Source organism: Merops nubicus, unplaced genomic scaffold, assembly GCF_000691845.1.
Source record: "Merops nubicus isolate BGI_N331 unplaced genomic scaffold, ASM69184v1 scaffold7741, whole genome shotgun sequence".
NCBI lineage: Eukaryota > Metazoa > Chordata > Aves > Coraciiformes > Meropidae > Merops > Merops nubicus.
Genome location: NW_008590225.1, coordinates 48,379 through 66,832, shown reverse-complemented (window position 1 = coordinate 66,832; position 18,454 = coordinate 48,379). Strand labels below are relative to the sequence as shown.

General features: G+C 38.5%; 1 protein-coding gene across 1 annotated transcript in view; it reads right to left on the bottom strand.

Annotated features, from left to right (window-relative positions):
• RAP1GDS1 (RAP1, GTP-GDP dissociation stimulator 1) overlaps positions 1 to 18,454 on the bottom strand; it is a gene marked incomplete at its 5' end in the record, with an annotated part of 64,208 nt that overhangs the window by 32,469 nt on the left and 13,285 nt on the right. The window contains 2 exons of the mRNA XM_008949849.1: positions 9,781 to 9,906; positions 14,471 to 14,593. Coding sequence (XP_008948097.1) covers positions 9,781 to 9,906; positions 14,471 to 14,593 — 249 coding nt within the window. The remainder of the gene's footprint in view (positions 1 to 9,780; positions 9,907 to 14,470; positions 14,594 to 18,454) is intronic.

Sequence of the window (18,454 nt, the reverse complement as noted above, 5' to 3'; positions counted from 1 at the left end):
TTTTCAAGGGAAGTAAGGCTTCATGGAATTATATGGTATAATTATTTTTTGCTGCTTTTTCCATGTGTTCCATGTACTTGTCTACAAGGACACAGCAACACTGTATTTTGAGATTCATGTTTTAGTAATTTGAAAGATAATTTTTGGGATTGCGCCATCTTTATTTCCCTTTATTTAATTCCCGAAGGAATTATAAGACTCAGATTACTGATTGCAGTTTTGATTGATTAAAATTAATCAATATGGCCTTAAAATTTTTGCTTTATGAAGAGAAAATAATCTTGAATTAGTCATGCTTGCTTCAGAGATAAAGAGAACAACAGTTATTCTTATAGAAATTATTGCTAAAATAGTAAACATGAAAACAGTGAACTAGAAATGCTACCAGAATGCTGTCTTCTAACATAGTTCCTCCAAGAACTGAAAATATGTAGCATTGATCTTTTTGGATAAGAGTGTTGCCACAATATTTGGTGGCTAATGACAACAGATGCAGCAGCATACTGGCCCACTTATGCAACTGGTTTATTCTAACAAATTTAAAAACATTATATCCAAGACTCCTTATAGTATGTCCAATGTGTGGACCAAAGCATAGCAACACCAACAAACCCTAATCTCTCTCATGAGTATCATGGGATTTATTTTTGGTCTACAGAGCCAGGAGTTTGGCAGAACCTTTGAAGGCACAGGTAAATGTGCCAGGATCACAATCTCCCTAATGTTGTGCTGAGGTAGCAGTCAAATGCAAGCCAGATCCAACTCCACAATTTAAATTCCAACTAAATTTGCTTAATTTTCATATTCCTGTTATGTCAGATACATAGGAGAAAAAACCTGTGTTTCTGATTTAGTGATGTGTTTACTGTTCAAGACTTTTTAATACTTCACTTCCAGTCAAATTCTACTAGTGGTCTGAGATTTCAATGTAACAGCAGAAATGTTTTTATCAGTAACAAGACATAAAATACTACTAGTCTCAGTACTGGCAGGTGATTTGTTCTGGATTCCAAGGAGATTTTAGTTCCAAAGCATAGTAATTTCTGCCACTGAGTTCTACTTGAAAAAAGAAGCCAACCATTACGAACAAGTTCTACTAGATATAAAAAAGTCAAATGAAGGCTCTCAAAGTTGAAAGTAACACTTCCCTCTGCTTTCCTTTTCATGTGCAATATGCTTACAACAGATTCTTCAGCTGATTTTGTAACCGTGCAACTCCTCAGTAATTCCATTGCAGTTAAATTACTCTAGGTTTATGAGAAAATAAGTCAGAGCTGAAGCCAGACTGTGCTTATTATTTCATACAGCATTAAATAAATCATGGAATCCAGTTATACACTAAAACATCAGGCAGTTTTTCTACACTGATGAACAGACATTTATATCACCTCATGCTATTAACAGAATAAACCTGCACAAACCCATAAATTTAGAATTTTTACTCCAAAGCCTTGAGTGTAACGCTGTCTCCCAGCTTTACACTCTACGAGAACAAGGGTGTGAACTGAGTGTGGCATGGTCACAGTCTGGTGCAGAACAGGGGAATTCTGCTGGGTGCTGCTGAAAGGAGCTTCACAGGTGGCTTGCCCTGGTAATGTGTTACGAGTGGTACTGCTACCTGAAGAAGCTGAAAGGAGCTGTGGGTCTCCACCAAAGCAGCCAAAGGAGCAGTCTTAGGAAATGTGTGTAACCCATGGGGATTTGGAGTAGGTTGGGAAAAGACCAAGAAGCAAAAACTAAAACCAGTGGCGTCCAGCAACAGGCACAAACTGGAACACAGGAAGTTCTGTCTGAACATAAGGAAATTCTTCTTCACTTTGATGGTGACAGAGTACTGGAACAGGCTGCCTAGAGAGGTGATGGAGTCTCTTTCTCTGGAGGTATTCAAAACCCACCTTGACACAGTCCTGCACAGCTTGCTCTAGGTAAACCTGCTTTAGAGAAGGCATTGGACTAGATGATCTCCAGAGGTTCCTTCCAACCCCTGATTCTGTGAAACCAAAAATAAACCACCATAAAGTTATTTGCAGATCCTACTAAGCCCCAAATCATGAAGTGTAGAGGGAGTAAGGTGACACTGTCTCAGGTAAGTGACGCTTTTGTCAGGGAAATGTGAATGCAGTTCTAGACAGGGTATTCAAAGCATCCACTCTGACTCCTCAGGCCATTCTGGTGGCTGGACAACTATCAGACACACAGCAGTCACAGGATCGAGGTGGCCTGAAGACCAATTTTGTTCATACACATCGACACCTCATGTGACAGGAACACAGCTTTGTTACTGCTAATGCTAACCATCTTGTCATTTACCCGTAGTTTTACATAACTCTGTCCTCACTATCTCCTACTAAATACTTAGGCTGCAGCTTCTTCTGGTGGGCACTATCTATTGATTATATTAGTGCACAAACAGCATTCTAAAATCCCACTAATGAACCAAAGTTCTGGTTCCCTGCCTGAGACAATCAAGAGCTTCACTGCATTAAGGGGTAGACTTAATATAGCTCTTTGCCAATAATGTCCAATTTCTGAGAATTGCATAGAATTCCTGAGATATGAACACAACAAATGTAACTGAATTTATGTGGTAACTAAACTCTAATAACTCTATGCTGTTATTGCACCATATGAAATGTTGTATAAAACCAGATGCCTGTGTAGCTATCATGTAAATAACCTAAAGGCTTGGCCTGTGCAATGTATGCATGAAGCACGTGGTGCAAAACTATATTATATGTTATTATTTAAGAAGCCATGATTACATAATTAGACTGTATTAAGCCACAAAGTTAAAAGGAGAAGAATGATGACTACAAGCTTAACAAAAAAATTAATAAACACTTAGTTCCCAATTACACATAAGCCATGCTTAGGAAGATACTAACAGATTCTCTCTTCTGTTTTTCATGGTAATACAGTTGATATTTTATACCATTGCTGATTTAGTGGCAGTTGATATTTCTAGTCATATAATGCCTACTTTTCTAAATAAAACAGAATAAGCTAGATGCTTTGGCCATGTCTAGATGGCCTCACCTAACAAACTTTGTTTCCTCAGGGGCTTGGAAGCACCAAGATGTGACTGTGCTGTTATCTACAAATATGAACAATCTCAAGTATCTTAAAAGGTAAAGTGAAAAAAGGCATGAAAAGGGAGCTTGAACTGAAAGAAGAAGAATGAGCTACATATATTGTGTTGTTCATTTATTGATACTGAAACTTTAAAAGCTTTTCTTCCTGATAAGGATATTTTTTTGTTGTCATAAATACTAGGAGAATTCCAAGATTTTGCTTTTCTAATTTGTTTAGCTCTGAAGTATGAAGTAATAGATCAGTCCTTAACCAAAGCTTGAATCCTTAACTTGCTTTTAGGGGTACAGCAAGATCTAGTGAATAAAGCAGGATTTCTTTCCAAGTCTGTGCATGACCTTCATGGAGATGCTGGAAACACCTTCCATACCATATCAGGTTGTTTTGTTTTTTAAATTTCCTCGTTGCCCGTGGTTTCTGCTTTGACTGTAAATTAAGCAGATGTCTCTGTTGGAATATAAGCAACAAACTTTACAGGCTGTGAATGAAATGCTGAAGGGCAAGAAAGTAAGTAAAGAGAAAAAAAATCTTCAGTGTTTCTTAGATTTTATTTTCTTTGTACCTGTACTGAGAGAATTCTGATCCATTTTTTCTTCTCATTCAAATAATCTTCCTAGAAGAGCCAGGAATAAGGAAAATCTTTGCACTGCAGAAAATAAGCAGGACCTATCACACTATTCTTTTTGTCCCGCTGTGTGGGCCTCTGTTAAGTTTTTTGCTTAAGTCATGAGAATTTTGCCACTTGTTTCAGTGGAGTTAATATTTAGAATGTAAATTTTAAAAATAGTAATAGCCTGAGAATGAAAATTCATATTTTCTGTATCATCTCTCACATGACTCTTTCTGAGGCTCTAGGAAGATTTCCTCATCATTCTGATTCCACCTAGGCCAGCTATAAAATAAGTAAATTAGAATAATAATATTTAACAGCTTCCTAAGAACATTCATGATTAATTGCTGATAAGTACTAAATCTCACTGTGAAAGTATGTGTTGGCATGCATACAGTATGCTTAGTTTCTAGCTAATGCAATATTTGTGCTGCAGAGGCTTGGGAAAAAACCCACTGTATTATCCAGGACTTTTAACTTTAAAATGCTATAGTCTTCTAAGACTCTGACATGACTCGGAGAAGACAGGTCTGAAGGTAAAACACTATTACTGTACAATTAAAAACTAGAATTTTTTATAACCAGTATTTAAGCAACAAATTAAAGCTTCTTGTCTCAGTTTCATGGTATCACTGAAACAGCTTAGTAGGTGGCATTTGCATTTGTATAATGCAAATTTTGTACAATTTGATCTAGTACAATGAACAGTGAAAGACACTTTTAAGATGCTGCCTGGCTGCATCAATCAGGGTGACCTTCATAAAAATGATTAGCCAGTAGTGTGCCATTATCAACACCAGTTGTGCTCTAGGATTCTGCTGGTTTTCCATATGGTACTGAAAAAGGTTATGGCATTTTTAGAAGAAAACTGAATTGGACTTCTTTCCAGTATATTTAATTTTTAAGCGTCTACTTTTCTGCTTAGGATTCAGAAATTAACCTCATCTCCTGAGGAGATGTATGTAACTGTACAATTGGGTAGCTTCTTATCTTTTACTTAGTTTTTCTTAGCAGATTTCTGAAAGTGGCCTGTATATCCTTATAGGACGTGCAGCTGAATATGCAGAATTTAAAGCACATGTAATATCTTTTTAACAAGAATTGATATAATGTTCATGGCCTGGTGTTAAGGCTGGGATCAAGAGAGATCTGGGTCCTTATGAAAGGCCACGTTGCTGAAATTCAGCAAGGATTCCTGCCATCAGTACAAATAAGACTGGGTAGATAACAAAGAAATGTACAGCCTGGGAAATGAGAAAAGGACCCAGTAAATTTCCTGCAGAAAAAGGTAGATAAGCAGCTGTTAGGAAAGAGCCTTTATAGAATGAGTTGGCGGGTTTAGGTTCTTTCCAACTCTATAGCTGTTTATATCATGGAGCATTGTTAGTGAGAACATGTACCCAGGCTGGTGGTTTCATAAAGAAACAAGGTTGTGGATGGGTGCAAAAAGCAATGGCTTTGAGATTCCCCAAAGAAGTCTCTAAGCTCTACCATTAAAATGAGTATCATTAAAGGGCAAAATCAGAAATTTTTTATTTCCATTAAAAGATATATGGAGAGCTTATTTCACTTTGATAGCTTTCAGAAAATGTGGATGCTCTAAAGAGCAAGAAGGAATTATTTTTTAATGGGTAAGAGGCTAATCTAATCTCAACAGAAGTTAATCAGTACAACTCCCTCTAGGCTGTATGGTGACTGAATCAGGCTCTAAATATCCTAGCCTTTCACTTCCTCTTATGATTATCACTTTTAGAGTATAATTATGGTAGCTTCTATGGTGTGCTCAATGCTATATAAAAACACAGAAAAATAGTTTATCAAGCTGTTCAAAACTGAAGTATGCAACAAAATACCCATGAAAAGATCACCAAGACTAAGATAGCATGTGCATCACAAATAATGATAAAAACATTGTGAGGCTGTTATCTGCTAAGAAAAGACTATAAGATAGCATCATCTGCCATTACAGTTCATGACTAAAATTTATCTGGTTGCTGTGAACTTCATCTGTACAAACCGCATTGGTGCGTGGTGTGTCAGAGCAGGACAGAGACCTGGCTACAGACAGGTTTTGTCTTTCTCCCACATTTTCATGTGGGTCTTGCAGGAAGGCAGGCCTAACCTGCAAACTGTGGTCTCAGTCTCCCTGTTCCCCAAGCACTCAGCCTGCCACATGAGTCAAGTCACCAGAGTCTTCCTGGTCTACTGGGAAAGATGCCAGCAGAGAGCTGAGGAGTGTACTAGTCATCATCACAAGCTGCAATGCTGTTCTTTAACCAAATATGCCAACTGCCGGAGCTGATGGTAGCAAATCACTTTTAGGCTTTATCCACAGCAGAATTAACCATTCTGTTCTGACTTAAGACATTACTTTTTGTGGCAAGAATCATGCTATGTTAAACATAACCCTTCCTGAATGATGGAGGTGAGATCTTCATGTTGCATGTGGAACCATGGTGCAGGGGGAACTTGAAAGAGTTTTGGAGGTGTGCCCTATTGATCTGTGACTCCTGTACCTTGTGTAACAGCCCTACATGAACAAACTTACTAAAGAAACAGCACTGGTGAGAATGGCAGGGCGGACTGGAAAGAAAGACAGTAGAAGTAGAAAAGTAGCTATAATCTGATTCACAGACAGAATGGTGATGTAGCCAGAAGGATAGGTCTTATGCTCTGACTAGGCAATGCCTAAGAATTTAGCTTTGATCATAACTGAAAAAAAAACCCTGGTGCTTAAAAGGAATGAGTGGGTTAGGAGCTTTGCATCTAGTAATACAGTTCAGACAAAATTCTGTCCCTGAAGTGAGGCTGAGGAAGCCGTTGTCTGGGGATACGGAACTAGAAGCAGCTGTGCTGGGTACAGGCTGTGGGTATGGTGGGGGAGAAAGCAGGAGGGAGAGGAGGAGGGATCACGTCTCCCATTTCTTTGCTTTGCACTTTCTGCTTTGAGAAACATTTGAGGGCTGAGCTGTATGTGGCATTGACTAGATAAAGCACGTAGAACAATTACAGGCTGCACAGGAACATGCAGTAATGGATCTGTTTTTAAATTGTAGGACAGCACTGAACAGTCTGCATACTGTCATTAAAGTCGTTGTTTCTGACTTACTTAAAATCCTTATGGCTACCTCAATTGTTTCTGTCATCTCTAGAAGCCTCATCAGTACTAACAAAGCTTTCTTCTACTCTGCTTTGCAATTACATTTGCCTGTAGTCTTTATGTTCAGAGACTCACAGAAAGCAGATGTTTTCACAACATAAATACTTTAAACAGGATTCTTGGGACTGCTTGGGATGAATTTGACCTATTTTTTTCTCTTTAACTGTTTATGAAATAAATTTAATTCTCTGCATTTTCTTCCATGCTCAAACAGGTGATTCAGTATAATTTGAGGGAGCTAACACTGATGAGCATCCAGGTGATAAGACTGTGCACGTGTACCTCAAACTTCATAGAAAAGAAAGTCTGTCATTTCAACAACTTTTTCCCATCATGTTTTCTGCAAGGAGATGAATCTGTTCAGTAAGGTCTCTGGCCAGCAAGTGTGTAATGCCTCTTTTACACTGTGGAAGGTACTAAACCTCTTCCAGAACTGGGACTTACTTGCCCTTCCACAGCGACCATGTTCCAGGAGTAGCTCCTCCTGAACTTACGTGGAAATGGTCTTGCCTTCATACGGCAACTCTGGGATCTGTGAAACCACATCTGAGAAACCACTGCCATTTTCACTTCATCAAGAAAAAATGTCAGGCAATTCTTCTTCTCTGCAAGGCCGCTTTTAAGGGGCTCTCCCTGTAGGAAAAGGAATTTGTCCCACAACTTTCATCCTGTGCCATACAGATTTCTCTCAAAAATAGAAACCTGATTAGCTCCTTTTTTGTACAAACTGTCACTATGCAAAGAAATGCATGCTTGCTGGGATAAAATACAGGATAATTGGGGCTTTCAATATATAGAAATGTTGCTATAAGCCATTCAATATGGGCTCGATTTCATAATTTCAGCCTCACATTGATTTAGGAGTTAAAGACCTTCCTCATTACTGCATGTTATAATTACATGGGCAGTAGAAGTGAAAAAATGCTCATTTATATGGTTAAATATAGTTACTGATATATTTCAAGATCCTGTAAGAGCCCAGATTATCAGAAAGGTAAGAGCTGCTTTTGTCTCAATTGAAAAGAAAAAGGCTATCAATACATAACAACATTTTCTATTAGAACTATCAGCCTCCACACCTTGTCTTTATTATACCTTAAAGCTCTTTAAAAAACAATAGTAATAAATGAAGATATATTAAATTTTATAGTCATAAGCATATTGAAAATATTTGTCCTAAATAAGAATTCAGGATAGAGTACATAACTATGTAATCATTACACATAAGTAAGTACTGTTAATAGCTTCTTCCACTCAAATCCAAGATGCTAATCATCTTGACTTTTGTGACATTTTATTACACTTTATTCACTGATCTTATTCAAATACACAGGGGTGGTAGCAAATGTCCTCCCACAGGAGCACAGCAACACACGGCATACACAACACATTGCTGCCTACTGTAGATTTTATCAGTGCCAGCTTTGTTCCACAGAAGGGCAATACAAGGTGTGTAATACAGCTTTTTTGTACTGGATAAATCCTGCACTACAAAAGGCAGCAGTAGTCCACAACAACTCATACTATGAAAACATTTTTATGTGTCCGTATTGCATTTCATGAAAAAATGTGGGCTGAACAACAATGACATGAATAGTTATGTAGATTTTACTTCTATGAAATAAACCAGTGCCACCTGGGAGTGAGATTGATATCACATAAGACCCTGAAATAAATTTGAGTAAATAAATTATAAGAAAGTTCAACAGCTTCTATTTGAAGTTTCCATGGGGAAGTAGCTGCTCAGTTGATTGGTCACCTTAAAGAAAATCCTGAATGAAAAAGTTATGCATTAACATCCTCAAGCAGTAGTTGTCTGTAAATGGAAATGCCAGCATGGAAAAATCTGGTTAACTTCCCTGAGGTCAAAGTCAAGGTTATTTAAAACAATATAAAATGTAAATTTCCAAACTAGCATAAAAAAAGTAGCAAGGAGAAATGCTGCTATAATTAATTTTTTTCAACAGACAGTTTTCAGAACAACAAAATGTTTAGTAAATGCAACACACAGTACAAAGAACATTTCTTGCCACATGAAATAAGGCACTAAATCTCAAGGTAACAAAATGCTTTTACAATTTCATCTCACTTTGTGTCTGCAGACATCCATAGGCTTCGAACTCCTTCATGTGCATAGAAAGATGTTCCTGGAGTCCCTGCTTCTGTATCATATATACTGTGCACTGGCATTTATCCAAATATTTAAAGTAAGGGATAACAAGGCTGCATTTTCAGAACACTGCAACCATTGGTTTGGTTTTGCAAGTGACATATCCGTGCATGTAATCAGCACATGGAGTCACAATTGCATTTCAAAACTCAATTGCTAGGCACTGCAAAATTTATTGTCCCCACAAAACTAAAATATCTCACCAACCTCCAGCCCCCATAGCCCCCGATTAACAAAAAATACCAATATGTAATGTTGGAGCAACTGACTGGCCATATAAGAATTCTGAGAATTGGCAACATAGCTCAGGCATCATTTCAGCCACGTATGTAGGTCTGCAAAGCTTTGAGACTGGTAGAATACGAATATTACCTTCTAAATCTTGTTTGTTCCCTTCTGAGACATTCATTCTGTTTGAGGAGAAATTAACTATTCAGGCTTCTGTGTATGTAGCACCTCCTCTTTGAAAACCTAGCTAATTAGGTTTAAAAAAACCAAACCCAGGATCACAAATATTTTCTATCCTTATATCCAGTTGTATCACAATATTGAAACAGACTTTTAATCTTCCTGTCACAAAACCATAATGCAAGTGTGACATTCAATTCTTCCATACAATCCGAGTCACATGGTAAATAATAATCAACAGAAGAGGAAAATGACCCCCGAGTACACAATGTACAGAATACCAAAACATTTCCCTCCCTCCTATAAGAGCATGTACAAAATATGGTGTATTTCAACACTCACGGCTATCGTAGCATATATTGCCCAGAGCACGTCCTGTTTGAAGCAATACTTCCTGGTCTTTGCAGTTTAGGAGCTGCACCAAAGGAGGGACCAACCCGGCATCCACACAGGGGTTCCGCATAAACTCTGCAAACAACGTAAAGCCTGTTAAAACAAGCCAGCTACTTTCAGTTTAATCCACTCCAATGGCATTGGCACTGCAACTGGGCCTTTTGTGAGAGTACATGTAAGTGTAGACAAAAACGTAAGTTCTCCTGTACGTTTCTAGAGAATAAGCCCAAGTCAGAATTTGGGCTTGCGTTCTTTCCATTATTTGTTAATTTAGAGTATTTAGTTGACTTCCATGGAAACTAATTTAATGTAGCTCAGACTGAGTGTGTTTTTAGCATCATAAATCAGTCCTGAAAAGAAGTCAGTTCACAAACCTTTTCTCCAACTCAATAAATTCTACATAAATTAAAATTATTAAGCAACACAAAAGATGACTTTAAACTAGTATTCATACCCCAAAACGAGCAGCATTTTTTTTACTCTGTATTTCCTTAACAAGAGCTCCAAAAAAGCTTGTGCTTGAACAAAAATAAAACAACAGCAGCAAAAGAATTAAAGCTAAATAACAGGCTCTTTATTTAGAAGGTAGGGAAAAGAAAAAGAAAGAATGAGAAATACAAGAGTATTGTATTTATGTGAGCCCACAGACCTGTAACTTTCCACAGTCGAACTGGTGGCCATCGCTGGAGAAAAGCTAGAGGACCCAACCTCTGGGAAGCCTCCTGCCTTTCTGTCTTTCCTTCCTGCTATGTCACCCAGTCATAGAGAACTAAAGCATTATTTCACATCCTTTGAAGTCATAGATAGAGAATTATCCTGGTGTCAGAGAGATAGAAGACTGGTGTCCAGAAGGAGCTGCAGTTAGGCACTGTGCTACACATTTTACACAGGAAGCTGACAGAAGCGACCACCTGATGCACCAGTAGCGTTGCTTAATAGTTTACTACAGAGCACGCTTCAGAGATGTAGCACTGAAATAGGCAAAAGGTTAATAAGTTTTTAACTTGTAGTAAATTTCAAATTTTCTCTTCTTGATCCTAGACAACACTGGATCTTCCACAATCAGTTTACCTTTGTGCTACTTTGGCATTTATGAGACAGAATGAACCAGGGTGTATGCTCCCCATAAAAAAAAAGATAAAAGTTTTTCTGATTGTGGATGAACAGAACCCCGCACGTGAATAACCCAAAGATTTCTTACAATGCTGTAAGTACAACTACATCTTAAATACTCCCCTTTGTTGCACCTGCCAGTGTTCTTTGGTGTTTCTGTAGCTACCAAATCTTGTATCATTTGTAGTTAATCTCGCAACACAATTTTAACTAAAGAAATAATTGTCACAGAGGTAAGCAATCCTCATGTGAGGATAAATGTTGATATATCAACAAGTAGATGAAGGAGAATCAGCAATATCTATCTATACACTTGCACAGGTCCAACAGAAGATAGCCATCAGCACAATCGACCCACTTTCCTAAGATACTGTAACATTTTAAAACTGTAGACAGATGCTATCTATATTGTGATAAATGGTGATGGCATCCATGAACAGAACAAATATCAGATACATTTGTTCTTTAAAACTGGTCTTCCCCTGCCCTTGTAACTTTTTATCTATTTCTTTATTACCCACTTTCATCTTAATCTCAATGTTTATTTGGTAAATGTATTATGTTCCTCCCTGTCTTCTCTCTCCCCTCAGCTACTTTGTCTGTTAGTGGCCTATTGAAACTCTTTCCTGTTCCTCAGATTCTCCTTGCATCACTTTCTTTTATACCCATCAAAGTCAGATTTTTTTTTTCTCCTAGTCTGTGACAGGAAATGGAACTTGTTCTCTTCTGAAACATTGAGTGGTCTCAGCCTGTTCTGTTTTATGTTTAGGTTCTTGCTCATGTGGTGGAAAGGAGTAAGAAACCCTACTTCGACCCTCCTTCCACTTCCTTTCACTCTCTCATTCAGCAGCAAAATAATTAGTGAATACGCTGAGCAAACTTCTAGTTAACAAAGTCATGTAAGGGTAAGAAGTAAAAGAAATGTATAGCAAAATAGATCATGTGAGACAGCAACAAAAATGTGGTATGAGCAGGTGATACTACGTAGAAGTGATAGAATGAAGGCCATCAGGAACCAATTCATTTACAAGGTTTCCACTAACCTGCCAGGGAAATAAAGCAGATCCTTTGAAGGACACTGAAATTAAGAAGTTAGCAGGAGAACCACTGAGGGCAGAGTAACATAAACCAAAGGAGGACAACATTTCAAAAGAGAAATATAATTGTGTTGTAGTATTACAGACTGTAAGACGATGTTCTCATTCCTACACATGGCAAAAAAGAGGAGACTAAAGACCTCAGAGGAGGTTTAAAAAGGTGTGCAGTGGGGAGAGAAACTCCATGTAGCAAGTGCTTCTAAGCCTTCAGTATGCTCACAGTTGAAAGGGAAATGACTGTAGCTGGACAGACAAGAGTGACTAAAGGGAGTTTAGTGTGTTGGGATATTTAAAATGGAAGAGATGAACAGAAGTTCATGTTGGGAGGAGGAAGAGTCTTGTGAGCTGGAAAGGTGAAAAAGAGCAAGAGCACAAAGAGGTGAAAAGGAGGACATGAAACGTGACAAAACCACTGAGGCAAGTAGAGGGATTTGATGTGACCAGATGTGTGCGGGTGGAGGACCACATGAGGGGAATGGGAAAAGAGAACAAGAAGTTGGGAAGAAAGAGATGCCCTTTTATCAGTAAAGCCCAGATTCAAAGTCAGAGGCACTACTCCCAGCTCTGCCAGGGCTGCATGGCATGACCATAGGGAAATCAGTTCAGCTGCCTGGGTTTAATGCCTACTATCTGTAGGATGTTGATAAGACGAATGTATCAAAGTGCTCTGAAGCTTGTTGAAAAAAAGTGCAATATAAGCATGAAACACTTGTATTCTTATGTAAGAGGACAAAGAAAACAATAGAATTCAAATGAGGTGTTGCCTGCTGTCCTGCCTAAGCAACTATTTCAGCAGAGCTATAATTCAAAGAGGAACACCTAGCTCACCTCAGTCTTCAAAGCACTGGCCACCTTAAATGATTTCTGAATACCTTCACTTTAACCTTGGCTGCCAGAGGTTATTACACCTGCTAATAACTCTAAGAAAAAGACAAAAGCTATTTTGTATGATCAACCAGGTAAAAGGCCAGCTCCTCTGAAGAGTATACTCATAACAGCAATTTAAAAGCTGGCAGGGAAAAGGCTATATTAGGAACTACTCAGAGATTTCATGTAGTAATTCAGATTTGAACGATATTGGCTAAAATGCTCTGTAAGAGAGTCTTGTGGAAAACAATGCACAGTGATCAGTTAAGCTACCGTGAACATTGTTTTTATTCTTAACTTTCCCTCTTCTGAGGTAGGAGCTAACAAGACTAATTTTGAGGATATGCAGTTGACTGCAATGTTATAATTATCCTTATTATGAATTTAAGAAGTACAGAAGAAGAATGTGATAAACGATGCATGAATATAATTCTAAAACATTTTTAAGTTTAAATTTGTATGTTTACAGTTTTTGACTATTTATCTAAATAATTTTAAAACTTAAACCACTAACCGTGTATATCTTCGTTTCTCATTAATTTTGTTTCTGAATATCCATATATAGCATTGTCTGAAAAATCACTGAGCTGGGTGGAGCAGGTCACACAGGGTCTATCAGTAAGAAGCTGCAATATTGTGATTCCAAAGATAAGGTGGAAAGGAAATGTGGAAATAGTGATGGTGATGAATCTGAACACTTCTTCGCAGTGGGAGAGAGATATGGCTGCCAGGCCTGCATGTGGACAGCAGTTAAGAGGCATCCTACTTTCCTCTGCCTGGCCTCTGGGGAAGGCAAATGCAATCTGTGCAATCTTTGGCTGGGATAGCAGCAAGTCAAGGAGTGAGGAAAGTCAGCCACAAACCTCCTCTACCCTCATCACAGGGTCTGCTAGTAGTGCCTGCCTGCAGATACGAGGCCATTTTTTTGTGCTCAAGGTACGTGGGGTAAGCTTTAAGATAATCTTTCTAAAGAAAAAATTTAAATAATGTAGGAAATGATCTAAAAATACATGACTCCGTGTATAATACATACCAAAATGGACTCCTAAATCTCATTTGAGATCATCTTGAGCTCTTATACATATAATGCCTTTTAGGTAGGAGTAGCTGTTTTTGGTGTGGTACCAAAGGCTTCACAATGGTAATAATGTTATCACAAATTTCAGACCAAAGAAACAATCTACTATCCCTTAACCACCTGTATACTTACAACTGTTGTAACTACATGTAACTGGATGCACAAGATGCACGTCTTTTTTTTTTTTCTAGATGCAATTCATAAAGCCAGGGATGTGCTACTACTGCCCAATAAATTATACTATGGACTGTCTTAAAAACAAACAGCATGAAAGTAAGAACTACAAAAATTGCAGCAGCCAAATGGTGTTTTGACTGTATTAGAAAGTAGAGAAACAAAATTTGAGACAACAAAAAGTGAAAGGGAGGAATATGAAAGGTGTCTAATCTACAAAATGAAAACATAAATGAAGTAAAACATACTGACAAGTGAGGTTGAAAAACTGAAGATGTTCCAGCAGAAAAGTTCTTGTAGAAAACCTCACCATTTCTGGCTACTTCCGCTATGATGTTAGCTACTTTTGCTGTGCAGGATGACTGTGGCATCAACAGACTCGCGAACACCTGAAGAACTCCACTTTTCTGGATTTTTTCACTTGTCTCCGTATCTGAAAAACACATCACACAAAAATGACTTGTGCATCAGCTTGCTTTGGGGAAGAAAAGAAAGAAAAGCAGAAGGGAAGTTAGGTATTCTCAAAGGTAATTATTATTTTCCTATACAAGAAGCCAACTAGTATTTGGGGGATCATATTTATTTTATATGATGTGCTTATGGAACTTAATACTTTGCCATTCCTAATAATTGATCTTTGTAAGGTGACTCTCTGTTATAGAAGTAAATACAGATATATACCCATGCATACATAGGGGAACTACTAGAGTGACCGGCAGAAAGACTACAGGTCATGGAGTGATATACAGCAGCCTGAAGTACTATGAAATAATCAAGGACCAGTACTCCGAAGTGATGACTTATTAGAAACGTTCAAGGAATGATGGGGGAAGTCCTTACAGCTGAGGACACAGCTCAGTGCAGCGCAGGAGTCAGAAACTGGAGAGGGAGAGCTGAGCAGATGCTGGTTTAGACTCCTCTTGCACTCAGCTTGAGTATCTTCTGTGATACTCTGCTAAGCTATCATAACTCCAGCATAGTCTCAGTAGAAGGGACTGGGAAAAATAACACTAGAGTTTCTCATACTACAGATCAAAGGCTGGGGAAAAAAACATTCCTATTTCTGCCTGTGGTAGAGAGGAATTGTGCAGCTGCTCTGTAACAGGGCTCCGCCTAGCCCTGCTGGCCAACAGCTCTGTAACAAGCTGACAATGAACAATGCTTCAACTGCAATTAAAGATAAGGTCCTAGATGCTAAAACATTTTGCTAATGCTTTCAAACAACGGCATATTTGAGATGAATACGAGTGTGACATAAAATACGATTAGATGGCAGATATTGCTTTAGAAAGCAGCATGATTCCTTAAGCCATTCATCACGGAAGTTACTTGCATTCTCCAAAAATGGTGGTGAGATGCTCTAATTGATGACGTTTGCAAAGCAAAACAAATTAATCTAAATACAAGTCTGTCATTCGACAACTCTGTCTCACAGGGGCATTTTTAAGCACTACAACATGCACAAACCCCTTCACTGTAAAGCTTTTATTTTAAGTAAGTGCGAGCTAAAATGAAAAAAAAAAGAAAATTGCTAGAGATTGCCAGTAACAGTGAGAAACAGAGGTAGACATTTAGAGTTGAGAAGATAGATAGGCCTCTGAGCACCACTTTCTGCAGTTTCTTAGAAGCACCCTTGCTGTAGTGTAAGAGCTATTAAGACAGCCAGGCTGGCCAATAATAGTAGTAATCAGTGTATTCTGGTTTCATACAGTATCTTTCAAATCTGGAAGTACAGGGAGGGATATTATATACTCTTGAACTCTAATATCTTGAGGGATATTATATATTCTTGAGCAAAGAAGGAGCCTTAAACTAATCCAATAGTTTTTTCAAGACCATGCTTTGTTTTCCCCTTAAACAAGTAAATTCATATTCTGTGCACCAGCACTAGCTACCACTCTGCAACCACTCTTCAGCTGTGCTTCACCTGTGAATTGGTAATGACATGTTATTTGGCTCACCACCTCCTCTCCTCCAATCCTGCAATTATTTTGAGTCATGGCAGCTCCAGCTCAACCCTTGCTGCTTCTGATCATGCGAGAGATCCACTTGAGCTGACCTTGAGAAGCCTGCACAAGCCTGGCAGAGGTGACTCCCATGGGCTATGTGGGTCACATACAGGTATGAAGATGCTTTGCTGGCTGAGAGCCAGTGACATCTAGGTGACAGAAAATGGACTAAAAGGAGAGAACTGCAAGTCTGTATTGCTTTTGTACCTCTGTATTTCTCTACTAAACTCCAGCTTGGGAGGTTGGTCTTTGACTAGGACTACACATCTATAATATGAGTGATGATATCTCATTACGAACAGATTAGGTATAGACTGACTAATTGCAACATATCATGCATAATAGAAGTGCTAATTATTATTAATCTGTTTGCAGTCTAGCTTGTGTTTCTTGAACCGCACTGAGAAACTCTCTTAGAAGATACAATGTAAATGAACTTCTGGCTTATTTGGAAGCTTTTATGAGTTCTGACATATAGCATATACCTGGTGCATTTATTCTTCCATGGATATATACATGAAAGAAAAGTTTGAATTCAGAGGAAATCACGTCAGGACTAAAGACTGGTCCAGATACCTTAGGTGTCTATAAAAGAAGAGATCCTCCATCTCCCTTGAATTCAAAACTGAAAGTACAGATTCAAAACTGGAAATGTAGGGTATCTGTGAATCTGTATAATGTTAACCACAGCTAGTAAGCAGGAGACATAAAACATTTTCTCCTGCCACTCTGCTGAGATACGCAGTATCCAGTCTTATGTTTATCATCTGTAGTTTGATGGACTCATTACTGTGCAAAGCATAAATTACATAAATAGAGCAAAATATATCCTGCAAGAAGTGAAAAAACAAAATTGAATGCTGCTCCAGGCTAGTTGTGTGTAGCAAATATGCAATGATTTATTTTACCAAGATAAGCAAGTGAGCACCAATGAAAGCACTGGACTTAACAGACCTGTCAGGAAATCAGCCAGCTGGGATCCCATAGATTAAACCAGAGCATGGGCTTTTTTTTCTCTGCTCTCAAGCAGCACAGCAGGCACACCTGCATATACTCTTTCCTTCAAAACAAGATCCTACTGGTTCTTGTTACCCAAGCTGAGTACCAATGTCAAACTTTCACTAGTCAGGAGGAAATACAAGATTAATTTGACCAGCAGTGAATGCACCTCTCCTATTGCTGGGCTGGGATGCTCCTACTTCTACTCTGCCCTGGTTGAGTGCTCAAGCGTAACTGCTTGAGGGGAAAAGCACATTACTGCCTGGCATCAGGCAGAAGTATAGCTACTAACTATGCAGCCCACAGTGCTCTCAGAGGTGTTTTTGCCAGTAATTGCCTTGGGTGTAAAAAATGCCATGGGGTGCTTCAGCTTGTCTACTCCAAGTCTACCTAAACCCTGGCTCCTCCTCTGCAAAACACTTACAATTTACACTTGGTGTAACATACAAATTAATCCAGTGTCTAAATAGAGATATGGCAGCATGACATTAAATCTTTGCAGGTAGTTTATAGCACATCCTCCATATAAGGCATGGTAAAGGAATGTGCCAATAAAATTACTGTTACATCCTCGTGCACATTAAACTGTTCTGGTTTCTATCTGCAGAATAAATCAATTTTTTTTTCTGGGATTCCATGTTCATCACATTAAAGTTCTAATAAAGATGATGGGGAAAAAATAATGTGCTGAAACACACAAATTAATTTCTTAAGATGGCTAATTGGCAGACATTTTAGTTCTAGAACATCAGTTTTTTTGGTAGGCTTTTGAAATGCTTACACAAAGAAGGAAATTTTAATTGGAACAAGATGTCATATATAAATCCAAATTTGCCTTGTTAAATCTGTCATTTTTGCTCAATATTTTATAGTCTTTCAAAGGAGTAAGGCTTAACAGGCAAATGATGCACAGGCTGCCCTGTGGAAATTGGGAAGTCCAAACGAAGATCTCCAGCCACCCTTCACTTGTCTGAGAAGCCAACTGTGGTAAGTGCTGAAACACATGGCGTTACAAGAAAACACCAAGTCGGAGGTTTTGAAGATGATCTCAGCACAGCTGTAGTTACATAATAAGCAGTTTGGCTGCTTCTTAGAAGTGCCCAAATGGGACAATTACTTCACAGCTACTTGCAAAACATGAGCTATGAGTCTTGTGTGTGACTCTGTGCACATGTTCCTGTGCAGTTTGGGGTTTGCTGAGAATTGGAAATTGCTAATGGCTTTAGCACAGGCAACCCTCAGTTCTTGCCTGTATTTCTTCTCTTCAAAGGCTGGAGAGGGCCTGC